The 17782-nt window shown below is 38.0% G+C and overlaps 1 protein-coding gene across 1 annotated transcript in view; it reads right to left on the bottom strand.

Moving 5' to 3' along the window:
* Positions 1-15406, bottom strand: part of Mtpn (myotrophin) — a 38937-nt gene extending 23531 nt beyond the window's left edge. The window contains exon 1 of the mRNA XM_005405470.2: positions 15097-15406. Within this exon, the coding sequence (XP_005405527.1) occupies positions 15097-15168 (72 nt within the window). The 5' untranslated portion in view covers positions 15169-15406. The remainder of the gene's footprint in view (positions 1-15096) is intronic.
* Between the last annotated feature and the right edge of the window lie 2376 nt (positions 15407-17782).

The following is a 17782-nucleotide window of genomic DNA, read 5'->3' as shown; positions in this document are numbered from 1 at the left end:
GGAGCTGACCATGTTATTCAGTAAATAAAGTGGGTTACAGATGACAGAGTATGATCCAAAACTTAGGATACATTTATATATGACCTACACATACATATACAAGTTTATTAGTAGTCAGCTTTAGAGAACAGGATTATGAAGGATATTCTCACTTTCTAGATTTCAGTATTTAAGAGTGAGTATGCATTAAACCAATGAAATAGGTATTTTATTTCGAGAAACTAAAACCAAAGACCACTGCTTATTTGTTGAGTTAGAAAATTTTTGACTCAAACATGCTTTTTGATGAATTTAAGACCTAGAAGACCTACAAATTTTAAACATATTATATATGTATATATAAAATTATATATAGATATATTTCAATGTAAGAGTAAAGAATATAAGAAAAAAAGAATAAAACAAGTCCCTAGCTAAAAAAAGGCAAAATGAAGGTTGTTGAAATAATTTTTAAAAACCCCTAAAAAGTTTAAATGACCATTTATAACAGTAAATGTGGCTGGTTTAATTGACCCAACTTTAGATTTCATTAAAAAAAGTGAACCATAAGCTATTATTGAGAGACACCTAAAAACGGAACGATATAATACAGAAGAGACGAAAATGTATCAGGCATATACCATATACCTGAAAAACTACTAGGAGTAATAATATATAAGGTAGAATTAGAAAGATATTAATGTCATATTTTAAACATATATAAGCTAGGCATGAATCTATGAAACAGCAAGGAAACTGACAAGATAGCACTGCATGAGAAACTACTGTGATGATCTAGTTCTTGGCAAGCAAGACCACAGCAAGCATGATCAACAGAGATTCACCGTATTGTGCACCAAGCTTTGTACTCGCAGGAAACCATCCTTTCTACTTCCACTGAGTAGTAAAACATGATTATAACAGGCTATAGAAAAATCTTGGTATATTTAAAACTCTCTAATCACAGTGCAATAAAACAAAATATCAAAAGTTTTAGCACAGACATACAACTGAAGGGGAAAATCATGAGAACAATAAACATACACATGCAACACAATAGAAACAAACCAATACTAAATGTGCTAAGTTACTGAAGGAGAAAAGAGGAACCTGATACTAGAATGTCAGACTATCCTGAAAATAAAGGTGTTGTATCAAGAGAAAAGATATAATACAGGACACATAATTTATAGGATTATTTTATAATAGTCAACCAGAGTCAAATACAACAGTGCAAGAAATCTGTTCACATACTAGAGACCCAAAGAATCCAGCTGAGGGCCTGAATCCCACAGCACCGTCCTGCACAAGTCCAGCTGAAGACCTAGAGCCCATGGAAACGTCCTCCACGAGTCCAACTGAAGGCACAGAGCCCACGGCAATGTCTCACACAAGTCTCCATCAGGGATCTGCACTGGGAAGGCCCAAAAGTCGGTGGGGGAAGCCAGAAAGTCTGTGCAAGTGGGATGAAGGATCTGCACTGGAGCCAGGAAGTGACCCTCAAGGTAAGGACCAGAGCTCCCCTGAAAAGAACTGCTGCCATTCTCAGCAACAACAAGGCCCTGAGCCCTCCTATGATGAGAACAGCCGAGATTGAGAATCAAAAGCACCATCTCTTCCTCTCCCATTCTTCTTACGTTGCTGCAACAATCCTCAAGTAGGCCTTCCACACCAAGCACCACGCTGACTCAGTTCAGCTGGGTGTTACAAGTTGCCCAGCAGTTGTCAATCCACCACAAAAGGTTAAGATATTAATTGTATTAAAATAAGATTATTATTTACATATAGAACCAGAAATGGAAAACCAACTAAGCCTTTGTGACATGGTTAATTAACTTAATATGAAATTACAGGGTTTTGAAGGCTGCCACAGTTCACTAGCTTCTTATTTTTTCAACTTTTGCTTCCCCTATTCTCCTGATTGGTTTTAACACGGACTAGAAAACAGATTTTCTTAATAGTTGCAGATTTCCTCTTTTTAACTCCAAAATCTTTTATGTGCTTCTCAGAAGTGTGGTTTGGTGAGGATAATTTACTAGATTCAGTACTTTTTATAGGCCTTTACTATGCTGGATTAGGTCTGACATTAAACGTTCAGCTGGAAAGCATTCTTCATACTGTTTCTAAATAAAATGGCCACCTGACTCCTGCTGAGAACTTCCTTTCAGGCCTTCTTTCGTAAGATGAAAAGAAACAGTCTCTTCCTTTGATTTCCAACATGTGTGCATCTACGCAAGTGAGTTCTAAGGCATAAATACATACTGTACTCTCACAGGAGACTGAATGTCCCTCAACACCACTAAGAGCAGATTAAATTAGCACACGTGTGACCATTTTGTAACAGGGCATGAAAATTACTACTGGACACCTGACATAGTAGAAAGCAGCCAAAGTATTAAATTTATCAAATTCTATACAGTTGAACCAATGTTTCCTTATTCAGCTACAATTAAGTATTACCTATCCTTGCTTAGAATTCAGCATTCCTCAAGAGTATAGCGTTTAATGTTTTTAAAACACTAGATCCTTTTGAGATGAGTGCTATGGTCCTTCCTTTTCTACCTCTCTTCCTGTGCAGCCCCCTCTATAAAAGCCCTTAAAATGGATGTGACTTTGCAATGAAGAGTCATGTTTATTATATTAAGTGCCATCAGTGTGTCAAACAACATCAAAGTTATAAACTACAACACAGGAATGGGTTCAAATGCAAAATGTACCAAAGAGTAGCAAAGCAAAAAAGAAAAGGTGGTCATACTGTGCTTAAATATAGAAAAACTGATGGCACAATAGAGAGGAAGAAGGTCTAAGAAGTGTAACAGCATTCTTTCACTATACATTTTCTAAAGTTAATAGATGTATCACACCAAATATATACAACTTCCAATGTTAGAAACTGTTTTAAGAAAGGAATGATAACTCCCATAACTTACTGTCTAATAAATAATATATAATGTATCTTCTTGAAATACTTTAAGTGTCTTAGTTTTCTCCTTGTTGGGACAAAATATCCAACATCCACAATACCCAACCCCACTTCTCTGGCACCAAATTCTGTCTTAGTTATTTTTCTCATTGCTAGGACAAAATACCCAACACCCACAAGCTAAAGGAGAAAAGGTTTATCTGGCTTACAGTTTGTAGAGGTTTCAGCCCATCATCAGCCAGCTCCAAGGCAATGGCAGACAGGCATCGCAGCGGAAAAACAGTTCATGGTGGGAAGAAGGTACCAAAGCAAGCAAGGCAGCTTGCTTACTACTAGTTAAAGGAGGAAGTCTCTTAGCACTAGCTAAAATCCACATGAGGCTGACCCTGACCAGAGCGTGAACGTCTCCTGACAATTTCCTCATCTCAGACGTATTTCTAAAAGGGGTATTTTCACTGACAAACTGCTACAAAGCACAGTAAAGGCTGAGAATCCTACAAAAAAGAAACCATCCATAGTAACAAAACAAGAAAAGAAAATGAGGCTGTGTTTTTAACAGTTGTACAAATAGCTGGTGTTTGGAGTTACCTGTACTTCAAAACGTCTGGAAACATATTCAAATTGTAGGTTCATTGAAGTCAATTTACTTATCATTAGTATCACATAGAGCTAATGAAATAAAACATGAACTAGGAAAAATTGAAGTGCATATGTAAAGTTTAATTCTTTTTTAGCTCATTTTGAGATAGGGTCTCACTATACAGTTCAAGCTGGCCTTGAGCTCACTATACAGTTCAAGCTAGCCCAGGCTGGTCTCAAACTCACAATGATCCTCCTGCCTCAGCCTCCCAAGTGCTGGGATCACAGGTGTGTGCCACCATGTCCTGGCTTAAAGTTCAATTCCTGTCAAGTGTTTTTAACTTGTAAAACGTTTTAAGTATCTAGCCTTCTGACCCACAAAAATTTTAGGGGACAACAAATCCCCAAATCTTCCCTCATCTAAGCATTTACTCAGAATCTCTAATGTAATCATTTTTTAAAAAATGATGTCAGTAATTTAAAATTGGAAATTCGTAGTTTTATCCAGATCATTTACTTGTTAAGTACACACACCTTTTCTTTTGTAAGGCTTAAAAGCAATTAGTCACACAGATATTTTCTCATTGAATAGCAATGCATTTTTAAAAAAACACCTCTTACTTGTATAAAATTAAATTCTTAGTAATCAAATGAGTATATGTATGAAGAAAGACTATAAAACTTAAGAAAATCCACTGTACATATTATGGCAACATCTTAGTTTAAAAAAAAATAAGTAGCTTCATTTACAAGACACAAATTCATGCCTGCATTGATGGAATTTATTTGTAAAATCTTACACAGCCTGGGAAACACCTACTGCCTCAATTCAATTGCTAACCATCTGAAAACTGTGTTTGTAAATAACTACATGCAGGGGAGGAGAGAAAAGGAAGAAGGGGGAAAAAACAGGGGAGGGAGAAGAGATGAGAGAGGAAAAAGAGGGGGAAAAAACGGGAGGGAGGAGAAGAGAGAGGAAAAAGAGGGAAGGGCACGATAAAAATTCAGCCCTTAAGTCTCAAGTTCTGTCACCATAAATCTACAGAGTGGAAAGAAGGATATGTACACTTTCTTGAGATTGTTTTGCTGTTCCATTATACATAATGACAACTTGAATATTTTTTCGTATCTTGTATTCCTAACAGAACTGCTTGTTTCTTGTTTTCCAGTACCATCTATCGGAAAGTAATCTAAAGATAATTTTATTCCTTTGAAATTAATGTTGGTATTTAGCAGATTTTAAAAAATTACATATTTAAAAAGTAAAGTTAAATATTTCAACTAGGGTGTGTCTTGGTCCTTCACTGTGTTTATTAATTCTCCACAAAAGTATAGGGACCTTCTTTACCTTGAATTTTCAGTTTTGCAAAGTTCTATTTCTAACTATCAGTTCAAACTTGTATCTTCTCCCCTATTTTTGTTCGTTCAACCTCAATGCTTTATCTACTATAATACTTCAATGTCTTTCATCTATGTATTTCATTCATATTTCTGAAATATTTCACTGTAAAATGACAGGAAAGGAATAGGAATATTCTTTTGGAATGAGTCACTTCAGAGTTCAAATTCTGTCTGTCCACTACTTCAGCTGTAAGATCTCAGGCAAGTTATTTAATTTCCTTTTCTCTGACTATAAAATGGGAAAAAGGCCTATGGGGGATAGTTGTGAGGGTAAATTATACATATATCTATGGGTATATTAATTTGTTACACACACTACACCTGAAAGAGAGAAGGCCTTCTCTGCCCATTATCTTCTGATTTGAATCTAATGCTTTCTAGTGCTGGTTCTCCTCTATATTGGAAGAACTTCACCTTGTTCTTACAGTACTCTATTATTTTTATATAAAGGTATATTTTTTTCAAGAAAAATGTATAGTTGCTTTTGACATTTTACCCATATTTCCTGTATTAAATAAGTTACTCAGAACCCATATAACTATTTTATTTGCTGTTTTGTTGTACATTTTTAACTGAACCCCCAAAGAAGCATCCTCAAGTATTATTTCGATTGTATTCCATGCCTATCCAATACAATGGCTACCACTGCAGTGCACAAATGATATATATTGAATGAATTATGAATGAATCAGTAAAATCTGTGCTAACAGCCTTCTCATTCACTGCTGGAGTCAGAAACCAAGCCAGGTCATGGACTGGCACAAGGGCCAGGGAGAGAATTTTGAAACATTTTTGGTGAACATTTTGACACCTGAAAATTTTGTAACTTCCTTTCAGTTTAAGAATCTAAGTAAGTTCCTCTCTGAATGTTTACAAATAACAATTCTTAATTTTCAGAATATTTCTATACCACTTGCCTAGGGTTCAAATTCATTACTTTTTCTTTTAGAGAGTTCTATTCCGAATCCAGTCTGCTGTCTATTTTTATAAAGTTTTATTGGAACACAGTCAGCAGCTCATTTGCTTATCTACGCTTTATGGCTGCTTCTGTACAACAGCACAGAAAAATAGCTGTGATAGAGACTGTATGGCTCACAAGACCTAAACTATTTAGTAGCTGGTCCTTTACAAAAAGTTTGCCAACTCCTACTTGGCCTAAGGCTTCACTTAGGAAAGGATCTCTACAGACAACATGAATAGCAACTTTGTATATATACTGCACAGTTAACAGTGTGTAGGTACTGCCCTTTAAATCTGTATTTATTCTTTTAGAATTATACAAACCATGAATGGGAGACTATTATAATCTCCATTTACAGATGAGAAAGCTGTGGCTTGTCAAAATGAAGTAACTTGGTTGAGGTTAACAGGTGGCTAAGGTCAGCTATTAAACCCTGGTCTACTGGAATCCACAGTGAAAAGTACTCTCCTGTACAGAGCTTTAAAATAAATTTAACTTTATATTATAGTTTAATAAAATCTTAATTGAAATTCTAAAATGACAGAAGCTGGCATATTTACACAACTACTGCCATTGCAATAGGAAAGCTGAGTGAAGTTCAATGAGTTTAAAATATTGAGCTTGAAAACTAAGAGGCAGTTTTAAGAGGAGAAATGAACATCATAAACACTAGGAACATTTGTTACCACAAGGCATATAGTAAACAACCTGGAAGACAACAAAGGGCTAGTTTCTGCAAATACCAATCCAATCCAAATTTAATTAATCTGTATAGCAGGAAAATTTTTTTTTCCTTCCAAATTCTAGTCTCAGTGAAGTCATGAAAATCAATCTTTTTCTTTCTTTCTTTCTTTCTTTCTTCCTTCCTTCCTTCCTTTCTTTTCTTTCTTTCTTTTTCTTTCTTTCCTTCCTTCCTTCCTTCCTTCCTTCCTTCCTTCCTTCCTTCCCTCCTTTCTTCCTTCTTCCCTTACTCCCTCCTTTTCTATCTCATCTTCCCTCTATCTTCAAAAAATCTAGAGTATAACTGAGATTGGCAGGTAAAAAATAAGGGGTTCTTAGATGCAGGTAATGGAAACTAATTCAGATTAACTAACAGAAGTGTAATTCAGTACAGAAATACTAAAACTAGCTCCCAGAATTGTTGAGAAGGTTTAAGAACTGGGTAGGAAACAAGGAAGCTTAGAAGTAAAGAAAACTCAAAATCTGTCACAAAAACCATGTGGGCACAGCAGACACACTACAAGTGGCATCCTACTAGTTCAGTTTTGGCAATTGGATAGATCACTGCTGCCGCTACCTCCTTTACTGCACCCGAATTTTAAGACTTCACTTCAGACAGAAGCATCAAATTAGTCCTATTTGGGGTATGAGCCCATTTCCTGTGCAGGCAAGAGAAAGCATTTATTCGTCCTTCTTGGCTTTTCTTGTGGTAGAAACCTCACATTTCATCAATATTTTTTTTTTATTTCTTTTTATTTTTATTTTTTTCATCAATATTTATGCTGAACAGTAGGGAATTCCTCAGGCTCAGGAAGGGACTTCAATTGCTGGGAAGCTACCTGCCTCTCCTATAAGACAAATGCCCTATTATAAGCACTGTATCAAAAATATATCAGTTTTTAAAAAATACCAGTTTTTCAACAGCTCATTGGAATGAAATTCTTCTTGGCACATTCAAAACTAAGACACATTCTCTAGAAAAAGTTTTGAGACTCTTAAGGCACTGTTCTCCAAATTTGAGTCCAGTGACTTGTCAGTCAAGTAAGGAGCCCAAAAACTCTCAAGTTTAAGAAACAACCACGGAGCACAACACAGGAAGAACGCTCTGAATTAGATACTACACTAGCAAGAATCAAGGATCAACTACAGAAGCACTTAGGAAATGCTATGCAGGGCAAATCAGACAGGAATACACACTTCACCAATAAGCAGAGCCATGGTTTGCTCCCGAGTGCTGAAAACTTGGGTTCTCAGTGTGCCAGCGTAGGTGAAATCCTTAAGAGGTGAGGACTAAGTTAGAGAAGTACGAATTAAAACAACACTGAGATTCCATCTTACCCTAGAAAGAATGGCTAGCACAAGCAATCAAGCAAAAACAAATGCTGGTGAGGCTGTGGGGAAAAGGAACCCTTATGTTATTGGAATGTAAACTAGTACAACCACTTCAGTATGGAGATACCTCAGAGAAAACTAAAACTAGAAATTCCATTTGATCCAGATAGTCCCCTTCTCCGTATCTTCCTGAAAGAATTAGATATTATATTACAGAGATACATGCACATGTATGAAGTAGTACAAGTCCAATAGCTAAATCTTGGAAACAGCCTATATGCCCATCAACAGACAAGCAGATAAAGAAAATGTGGTATTTACACACCACGGAGTACTACTCTGTCATAAAGAAAGATAAGCTTGAGTCATTTGTAGGTAAACAGATACACCTTGAGACCAATGTTAAGTAAAATAAATCAGACTCAGAAGCTTAAATATCTTATGGTATCTCTTATAAGAAACCCAAAGCATAAATAAAGAGCAAAATAAAAGACAATGAGAAGTAGGGAGAGAGAACTATTCGATTCAAAATATTGGGACATAATATCCAAGGTAGAAGACTATTCAGAACAATAAAAAAACCTGAGGTCAAAAGACAAAGTGGGAACAATATTTCCAAGAGATGACAAAAACTCATTTCTTTAATTTATAAGGGCTTAAATAAATCTATTAGAAACCAAGCACATCATAGAAAAATGAACAAATGATGTAAACAGAAAAGTTGGGGAAAGGAATACAACAAATGGCTAGTAAAGTTCTGGTAAGATGTTAAATGTCTTCACTAAAGAAATGCAAACCGAAACAAATATACCATTTTTCACCAAGCTAAATGGCAAAAACTAAAACAATGTAAAGGTGCCCAGAACTGTTCACAGAATGAGGGAACCTTTAGACTCATGTGTGCTGATGTGTGGCTAAGTCCAAGGAACTGCATCAGGAGCATGGTGCACATCCTCAGAAGATGTCACAGTGTACATACAGATGTGACTCTTATAATGCTGTTTAACTGTGAAAATAAACTGGAGACAAAATGTTTGCCATAAAGCAGTGATAGTGAACCTTTTAGTGATGAATGTGCAAACTGCAACCCAAACCCACTTATTATCACAAAGTACCAGCACTGCAATTAAACCTGAATACTGAGGTTTTAGTTTAGAACAAAGTCATACATTAACATCTTATGTCTTAAAAAAAAAAAAAAATAACACATGTGCCATAGGTTTGGCAACTAATGCCATAAAGGATCAGTTAAATCAATTATGGCATATCCATAACATGAAATACTACACACCATTAAAAAAGGGAGTACTCAATAAATTTCAATTTGAAGTCTAAGATTCATTATTAAGGAATTTTAAAAAGCAAAATGCAGAAGTGAAATACTTATAGACTTTTTTTGACACAAGGTCAACTTTATAGTCCAAGTTAGCCTCAGGCTTTCAGCTGGCCTCAAACTTATGATCTTGCTTCAGTATTTATACAATGTTCTAAGGAGGAAATAGATGAAGTAAGTGCAGTCCCAACATTTTTCTGAAATTCATTATATGAACTACTAAGCAGGGCTTCTGTTCACAGGGACTGGGGGTGGGAGGTCCTCAACCCTTCATTCTTAACTGTTCCATTTTCTAATTCGTACTTTAATTTGATTTTACTTCTTCAAGGTAATAGGAGTTTTCTAAGTAGTAATTACAGGCTAGTTTTTGTCTTCTGTATACATTCGTCCTAAAAACACAGTACCTTACAGTTTTATATATTAAAAGAAGCCAAATGAATAGAGGGAATAGGCACTGGAATATTTTGTTTCACTTTATTCTATTTAATACAGCTTTATTTTAAAAACAAGCATTTTATCTTATAATTTAAATCAGTTTTAATTCAAAAACTTTTAATCACCTGTACTAATGGAAAGATGTTTAAAATCTCAAAGCAAAATACATCTAAGAAAACACTTATGTTCCTTTATTTCATATTCACCAAACAAAAGACTAAAAGCCTAATAGAAAGTATACTGTACTAAATTTTGCATCTCTCCTGAAGGCTTGGCAATGTCTATATCTTACATCAACTGATACTGGCTTTCTTACTGGGTCTAGTCCTCTGTAGAAAGCAATACAAAGTGATATATTTTAATAAGAAAAATGATAATTTAAAAAAGAGAAACTACCTACAACTAACAAATGGAAAGCAGACTGAATCAGGACCTCTTTGGCTATTTTAAGTTGGTTATTTTTTCAGAAAAGTGAAAAATGATCCCAATAATTAGTTTTACAATTTCTAAAGATCAGAGTTGATACCTTTCTCAGGTCCAAGAGATCCTATCTTCTCACGCGGGGCGCAACTGTTGCTTTTCAAACCTATCGCAGTGTCAAAGGCAGATGTCATTAGAATGGGGGCTGGAGAGGGAAAGGAAACCATAGAGAAAGGGAAGTTGGAGACCTGATGTATAGTGTTTCACAGCAAGTGAAACAGAAGTCCCAGTAAACAAGAGACCACATACACAAACCCGCTGGGGATTTTCAAGGGGCCATTTATCAGAACAACTCCTAATCGCCCAACAAGTCTTTCACAAACCTCATCTCTAAGCAGTCTCAAGGGATTTTTCCCATCCTGTGATGATTCTTCATTTTAACACTTTCATACTCAGTAATTAGCTGGCATCATTAAGAAAGAAAGGTCAAGGGGGGAATGCAGTGGTAAAGAGCCAAGGACCTCTGAGACTTAAGGGCCCACAGTACTGGGTTCAAATCTCAGCTTTCTCCCTTAAGAGCTCTGTGTTGTTGGGCAAGCTATTTAATCTGTGGGCAAGTCCTACCTCTCTAAAACATCTAAACTCATGGGGTTATAAGTAATGAGAAAGCCCATGAATGAAATGATACTTGTGGACTACACTCAAATATATGAAATCTTAAAAAAATGGTCCTTTAAAAGTACGGTTTGATGTAAACCATTATCAATAGAAAGCTCAGTAAATTATTTTTTCCTAAGGCAAACTAACACAATTTAACTTTTTCTGTGCTGTATCTATTCACAATTATGAACATAAAACTATAAATAATATTCTGAGTTTAAATAAAGTTTACACAAGCTATCAATAAGTCTCTTTACAGACACACCCTGACCAGAGAGCCTCTGGTGGAAATTTAAGTTTACAGAGATGTTTATCTCTATGCCAACTATTTCCAAATCATTACACTTAAAATTAAAAAAATTAGAAGTAGCTATTTCCCAAGTGTTTATTCACAGAACCAATTTGTTATACTTGCCTCTTGTAAGTTCCTTTCTCCTCATTTTCTTCACGTGCTGATTCTAAGCGGCTGTAAACTCAGAAGCTGGACAACTATTTTCAACACAGCCTGATATGGTTAAAAAAACTGTGTATGTGCATAAGCTTTAGATTCAGCCTGCCCTGCTTTAAATCCCAGTTATGCTACTACTTTGCAACTGTGTGAAATTAACTTTTCTAAGCCTCAGTGTTCTCATCCTTAAAATGGAACTATTATCTATAATGAAATACTGTGAGGGGGTGGTGAAAAGTATCTTGCCAAGTGTTTTCTCTTCTCTGTCAACCCAAGCTAACCAATCATTGGTAATTATTACTAAGTAGTGAAGTTTACTGAAATCATGACCAAGTTAAAAATTCTGCCCTCCAGAAGCTGACAGCCTAATGAAAAAGATATGCAAGCAATGGCACAACACTTTGATAAATGACATAGTAAAAGAAGCAGTGCTCCATTTGAAGTGGAAATGTTACTCTGGAAGAGGTGATATTTGCTCTAAGAGGATTAACAGGAGCTCACCAGCTTGGGAGCTAAGGTCAAATGTGGGCAGACTTAGTCAAGAAAGAAGAAAGAGCACCCAGAAAGACCTATAGCAAAACAGAGCGTGGTAGGTTCTGGAGCAGGGGGTTTCCAGGAAGGTGAGAAAGACAAGTTCTGACCACACCATCACTACTAGTTTGCTGAACCAAGTAGAAGATGGCCCATGTTAAATAAGTAATGGGACACACAAAGGTATCTTAAGGACAGTAAAAGAGGTTTCTTGAGAAAAAAGGTACTATTGTATGCTTACATTCACATTATACCAGCCCTCCCACAGCTAAAATGGACTGGGAGAACTACAGTCAAAGAAAATACAGTCCAGGTTATAAAACAGCAGCAACTAACCTAAAGTAATTGTGCTAAGAATTGTGAGTGAAGCATGGATGTGAGAGACTAAGAAGGTAGTCTTGAGGACCTTTAGAAATCTAGGAAAATCCCCGCAAGTCTAGTGTGGATAAATGGTTGGGTCATGAGGTCCTAAGTTAAAATGCAGACAACAGAAAGAGAAACAGTTCTGACAGGAAAACAGTGAGCTTCATTTGGAATTTTATCAGAGGTATCTATCCATTAGATAATCTTACCAGAATTAATGCCAATGGGAGAAATTAACATTAAGGTAGAAATGGAAGACAAGGGCAAAAATAATGTCACCCAGAGGCGGCATATAGATTGCAAATGGGGCAATAAGTATCTACTGTAGCTGCTTATGATACTTTTCCTTTTTTAGCTTTCACTTTTTTTTTCAACTGGACAACCAAATCATCACTTGTGATTTGCATACTGCTTTAAAACGCTGTGAGATTTTTCACACAGGTGTGCTAAGTGTAGATGCTGAAGTTTCCTAAACATTGCGCCCAACTTCCTCAGCATCATCTCAGGCCTAGTAAAGTGCTTGGTGTCCAACAAAATAGATGAATAAACGCAACACGGCCTTTAGCTTAGTCAGCCAAGAAGCCAAAATGCAATGCTGAAAGACTTAAAAATTGCCTCAGTTATCATTTTGTTATAGATAAACATTTAATACAGAATAGGCTAAATATCTCTCCACATGCTGCTTTTTTCCCTTTAAAAGCATGCAATTTTCAGTGGTTTTGAAATGACTTTTTAGAGTTCAAAGACTTACTTAAAATCAACAACTGAAGACTATCCACACTTCAGATTTCTGCAGAAAAGTCAGAAGCAAGAAAATACAATTATTGAATTTTTAAAATAGCTTAAAAAAAGGAAAATACTAAATGTGAAAGATCTCACAAGAGTACTGAATATCTGACATTCGCTACTAAGAAGGAAAACCAGTCCACATACTTCTTCAGTGCTTTCTCTGTACACACTTAGTAAGTACACATTACACAAACTCAGAAAGTGAGTGTCCACATATTGAGGGGTCCAACAGGTGAGCTGGTGAGTAAGTACAGAGGACTGCTGCTGAGCAGAAGAAACTATGCAATAAAGACTTGAGTGTGAAGAGGCCTAAAAAGGGAGCTTAGCCAATATTCAAACTGGAGTGCTAGCTGTTTGCTTTTATTAGTTTTGTAACAAAGTAAAAAGATTTTAAGAGATCCATTGCTCAATAAAACTAAGAAAAGAGAAAGCTCCATGGTCTGTTTATAAGACTACACTACACTCCAATCTTTATGGCCAGACCAATTTTCAATACTTCCTTTCACTACTTGTCTTGGAACACTGCCCTTCCTCTCACATACAACTTTTTTGTTACTGACAGAGGCGATATGGTAGTCAGGGGAAAAAAGTCAAACTGAACATTAACCTCATGTTTAAGAATACCTGAAAATAAATTAAACTAATTGATTTTATTAGCATGTAATTTTACATACATGTTTCTGAGGGACTGAGATCTGTGTACAACTGATCTGCCTGCATGTGGGTCTTGGGAATGTCCTAGTAGAAATCTTTGATCATAGTCTTTTATAGTTGTTTTAGATTATGGGAGACTTTACGGCCCAGTTCGAAAGCCTCACTTCTGGAGTCAGCAGTTTAGCTCTAGCTTCATCATGCACAATCTGGACCTTTGGATAGCTATCTTAGCGCCTTCCATGGTAGTTCTTTTATCTGTAAAATGGGACTAATAATAAGCTTACTTCACAAGCCTCACCAAGAATACATAATGTTACCAGGAAGATACACTGTGCTATTTTTATTGCTGGACATTCAGTTAGTACCTATCAACTTTTAGTATTTCAAATAGCCTAGGTCCCACCATGGTGGGAAAACCAAAGGCCATTCTAATCACACACTGAAACAGACAATACTCTAAGCTTCAATCTTCCACTTGTCAAGAAGGTAGTGATCAGAAGGCAGCCTGTCCTAAAAATCCACCGCAAATAACAACCAAGTAGATCAAATACACACAGCAAGTCTACACTGTAATGGCATTAAACAGAGGAAAACCTAAGAGCAGTGTGCCTTGCACAATCCCCCAAGTTTTAAGAAACTATTTCTGCTTGTTTCCTAACACTGACCAGTGGTCATATCCTTTGGAAAAGTGGAATTTAGACTGGCTTCTCACACTTTTAGAAGGTGAGCAAGATGTCCTTGATGGCCATGTCATAAAATTACACTTTTATTTGGGAAGACATATTTTAAAAACTTTTCATTAAAATCACACCAGATTCTGATATTTCAAAATACACGTTTCAGCAGTCAAAGGCTGGCTAGCTTGGAACCTTTTAACTTTACCATTTCACCACCAAAGGAATTCAGTTTTATGTTTTGGGTTTGGCTTTGAGTATGGCTTTCTTATTCATGATTTTACCCTCAAATATATTGTGATGAAAGGGCACCTTTACTTACTACACGTGTAAGCCCTTCAGATGAAATCAAGGAGCAGAACGGTGTAACCGAAGTTAACATGCTTTCTGAAAAGCTACTCAGATTTCCTGAACACTCCAGGTACCGACGGACGATCTTACCCCGGAGCAAATGCGTATTTATTGTGGTGGGGGAGAGGAAGAAGGCCACACCCAAAGTGAACCCTGCACGGTGAAGTGACACCAAGTTTCAACACGTTTTAAACTACGGCTATTTTCGGTCCTCTCGCACACGGTCCCTGAATTCTTTAAAATCCCATCCGACCCGAAGTGCAAGGAAACGTTCCCCTGAGCCTCATTACTCAGGTGACTTCATTGAGTAACAGCAAAGTCCAAGATGGAGAATTACATCATTCGAAGGAAGGTTTAAATAACCCCGGAGCAGAAAGAGGGCCAAGTTCAAACGCTCAGCGCCCGGGAGCGCCTCGGTGGAGCCAGCTGCCAGTTACCACCTCCCCTCCCCGGGGCAAGAAGGAAGCGGGGCCCACGCAGTCCTCCGCGCGAGCCGGCGACCCTCCCGCCCGGCGGACCCCAGCTCCCGCCCGCCCCGCTCACCTTGGCCACGTAGTCCTTCACCTCGTCCAGGTCTCCGTTCTTCAGGGCCCACATGAACTCCTTGTCGCACATCACTGCGGCGGGCTGGCCGGCTGGCCGGGCTGGGGACGGCGGCGGAGGCGGCAGCACGAGCGGAGCCGCGGCGAGAGGGCGAGGAGCAGCGGGGAGGCGCGCGGGCCGCCAGGCGGGCGAGGCCTTGGGCCGCCGCGACCGTTGGGGCGGGAGAAAGAAAGTTCTTTCGCGGACACCGGGCCCAGCACAGGAGGTTCCGCCCGGCGGAGGAGAAGCAGAAGGATTTACACTTCCGGTTCACTCCCCGCGAGGGCCCACCCCCAACTTCCGCTTCCTCCCCCCTTCGGCCCCGGGCCGAAGGCGGGGCTTCCGAGCCCGCCCATACCTCCCGCCGCGCGAGGCCTCCTGTGCGCAGGCTCAGTGGCCAGGCTGGCAGGAGCCGGGGGAGGGGGTGTCGGGAGCGGCCGAGTGGGCGGGGCGGGCGGAGGGGAGTTGGAGCTGCGCGGCAGGCTGCGGCTGCCTGAGTGGAAAAAATTAGAAAAATGGATAATGGAAGGCATCTTGCTTACCTAAAAATTTCCGGAAGTGTTTCATTTGGATTGCTTCTCCCTTTTTCCTTCCTACCTGCCTCCTTTCCTCCCTCCCCCCTTTTTTTCTTGCCTTCCTTTCTTTAGTTTCAAACCATTCAAAAAAATTCCACACTCACAATTTATAAAATGTAAATTGTACCAGATAGCCGTGCTCTGCCTTGTGGCATCAAACTGAATACCTAGTCCTACATGTCCTTTGCTGGTCAGGGAAATGAGTTCCTTGTCTCCTTCCTTCCTTCTTCCCCTCCTTTCTTTCTCCCTGCCTTCCTTCCTTCTTATAAAGGGAAATAATATAACTCCCAACCTGCTAGATGTCATAGGTCAAGTTTGTGTCTTCCAGTTCCAGCAATGGATTCTAAGCAACAGCAGAGGTTAAGAGTAGGGAAAATTTATTGAGAGAGATAGGAAGGATCTGAAATTAGGTTGCCAAAGAGCCCACTTCTCAAAGGAGGTTTCATAGAGAAAAATCATGAGGTGGGTACAATGTAGGTCAAAACTGTGATCAGCCAGTAAGATTACAAGGATAGCCGCTTAGGTAATATTGATCCAGTGGGGAAACAGGTCACACAGCAAGTGTACATGGAAAGAACAAAAACCTTTTTAGGAAGAGATAGATCAGGGGTCCTGGTCGTCCACCGGGGTGACTGATGTCTATCTAGGCTTTCCTGGACCAGATGATGCCAGTTGTGGTATAATCTTTAATCTATTGTTTATCCCTCAGGGAGGCATGTAGGCCTGGTCATTCCATCTTTATCTTGATGCCTGACTTTTGACAGATGTGCCTCCAGCCATAGTTGTAATGTGTTCTCATCCTCTGCACGCCCTCCAGGGTCCATCCCTGTCTATAGCACAGTATTTCTTTTGTATTATTTTTTATTTTAAAGAGAATGATAGAAAAGAACAATAGCAAAATACCAACAACATAGACAAAAACAAAACAAAGCAAAAATAATAAAAACGATACAAAGTTTCAGAACAAAATGATAGGAATTAACAGTAGTTGTTATATTACATAATATCTTCAACGAAGTTGCTCAAGTACCAGATGTAAGAATGCAAGATTGATCAAACCATTAAAGAGAATAAAAAATAAAAACAACATGTTAGGAATGATACAGAGTTTCACTAGACAAGATGGTAGGAAATCACCTACCACCAATGGTTGTTATATTGCATATTGTTGTCTTCAAGTTAGTTGTTCAGATTACCAGATATAAGTGTGCAAAATTCATCAAAAAGAAAAAAATTAGGCATTAACTGTTCCTTTCAATAAACCATTGGACATCAGCAGTACAGTCATCCCAGATATCCTTCTGTATACACATATATATATTTTCCCTTCTTTCTTTCTTTTTTCTGCTTTCCCTCATCCTAGTTGTTCCTTCCATTGAGGAATTTCTTTCCCTTTCATAATATCTATTGTACATTTTGGGTTTTATATATTCTTTCAGGTTGTTACACTAGGGAGACAATATGATGTTTACACATGTGGGTCCGATTTATTTCACTTATGAATATGGTCTCTAGTTGCATCCATTTACCTATAAAAGCCTCGAGTTTATCTTTTTTATAGCAAGTAATACTCCACTGTATAAAAATACCACATCTTTTTTTATTCATTCCTCAGTTGATGGGCATTTGGGTTGTTTCCAGGATTTAGCTATGACAAATTGTGCTGCTATAAACATGGGTGCACACAGTATTTCTACCTAACTTAACTGTCTATATTTTTTACCATTCTTCCTTCTTCACTTTCCTTCTTCCCCTTCCTTCATTCTCTTCTTCTTTCCTTTATTCTCTCCTTCCTTTCCTCCCTTCCTTTCTTCTCTTCTTACCGCCTTCCTTCTCCCCTTTCTTCCTCCCTCCCTTCTTTCTTCCTTCACTGTGCAGTATTCTTTAGGTTCCATGCTCTGCTAAGCAGCCAGAAGATAGTATGAAGGGTAGAATAAAGCAATTCCTGCCCCAAGGAAATCTTCAACACTTAAAACAACGATGTGAATTTAGTAGTTTTAATACCATGTATAATGTGCTGTGGTGTGAATAACTTGAGAGTATGGTAGGAAAAAAAAAACCTAACTCAGCTC

The sequence above is a fragment of the Chinchilla lanigera genome, unplaced genomic scaffold (genome assembly GCF_000276665.1).
Source record: "Chinchilla lanigera isolate Chin_1 unplaced genomic scaffold, ChiLan1.0 scaffold00093, whole genome shotgun sequence".
NCBI lineage: Eukaryota > Metazoa > Chordata > Mammalia > Rodentia > Chinchillidae > Chinchilla > Chinchilla lanigera.
Note: the sequence above shows the minus strand (reverse complement) of the source record. Positions and strands in the feature narration are given on the sequence as shown.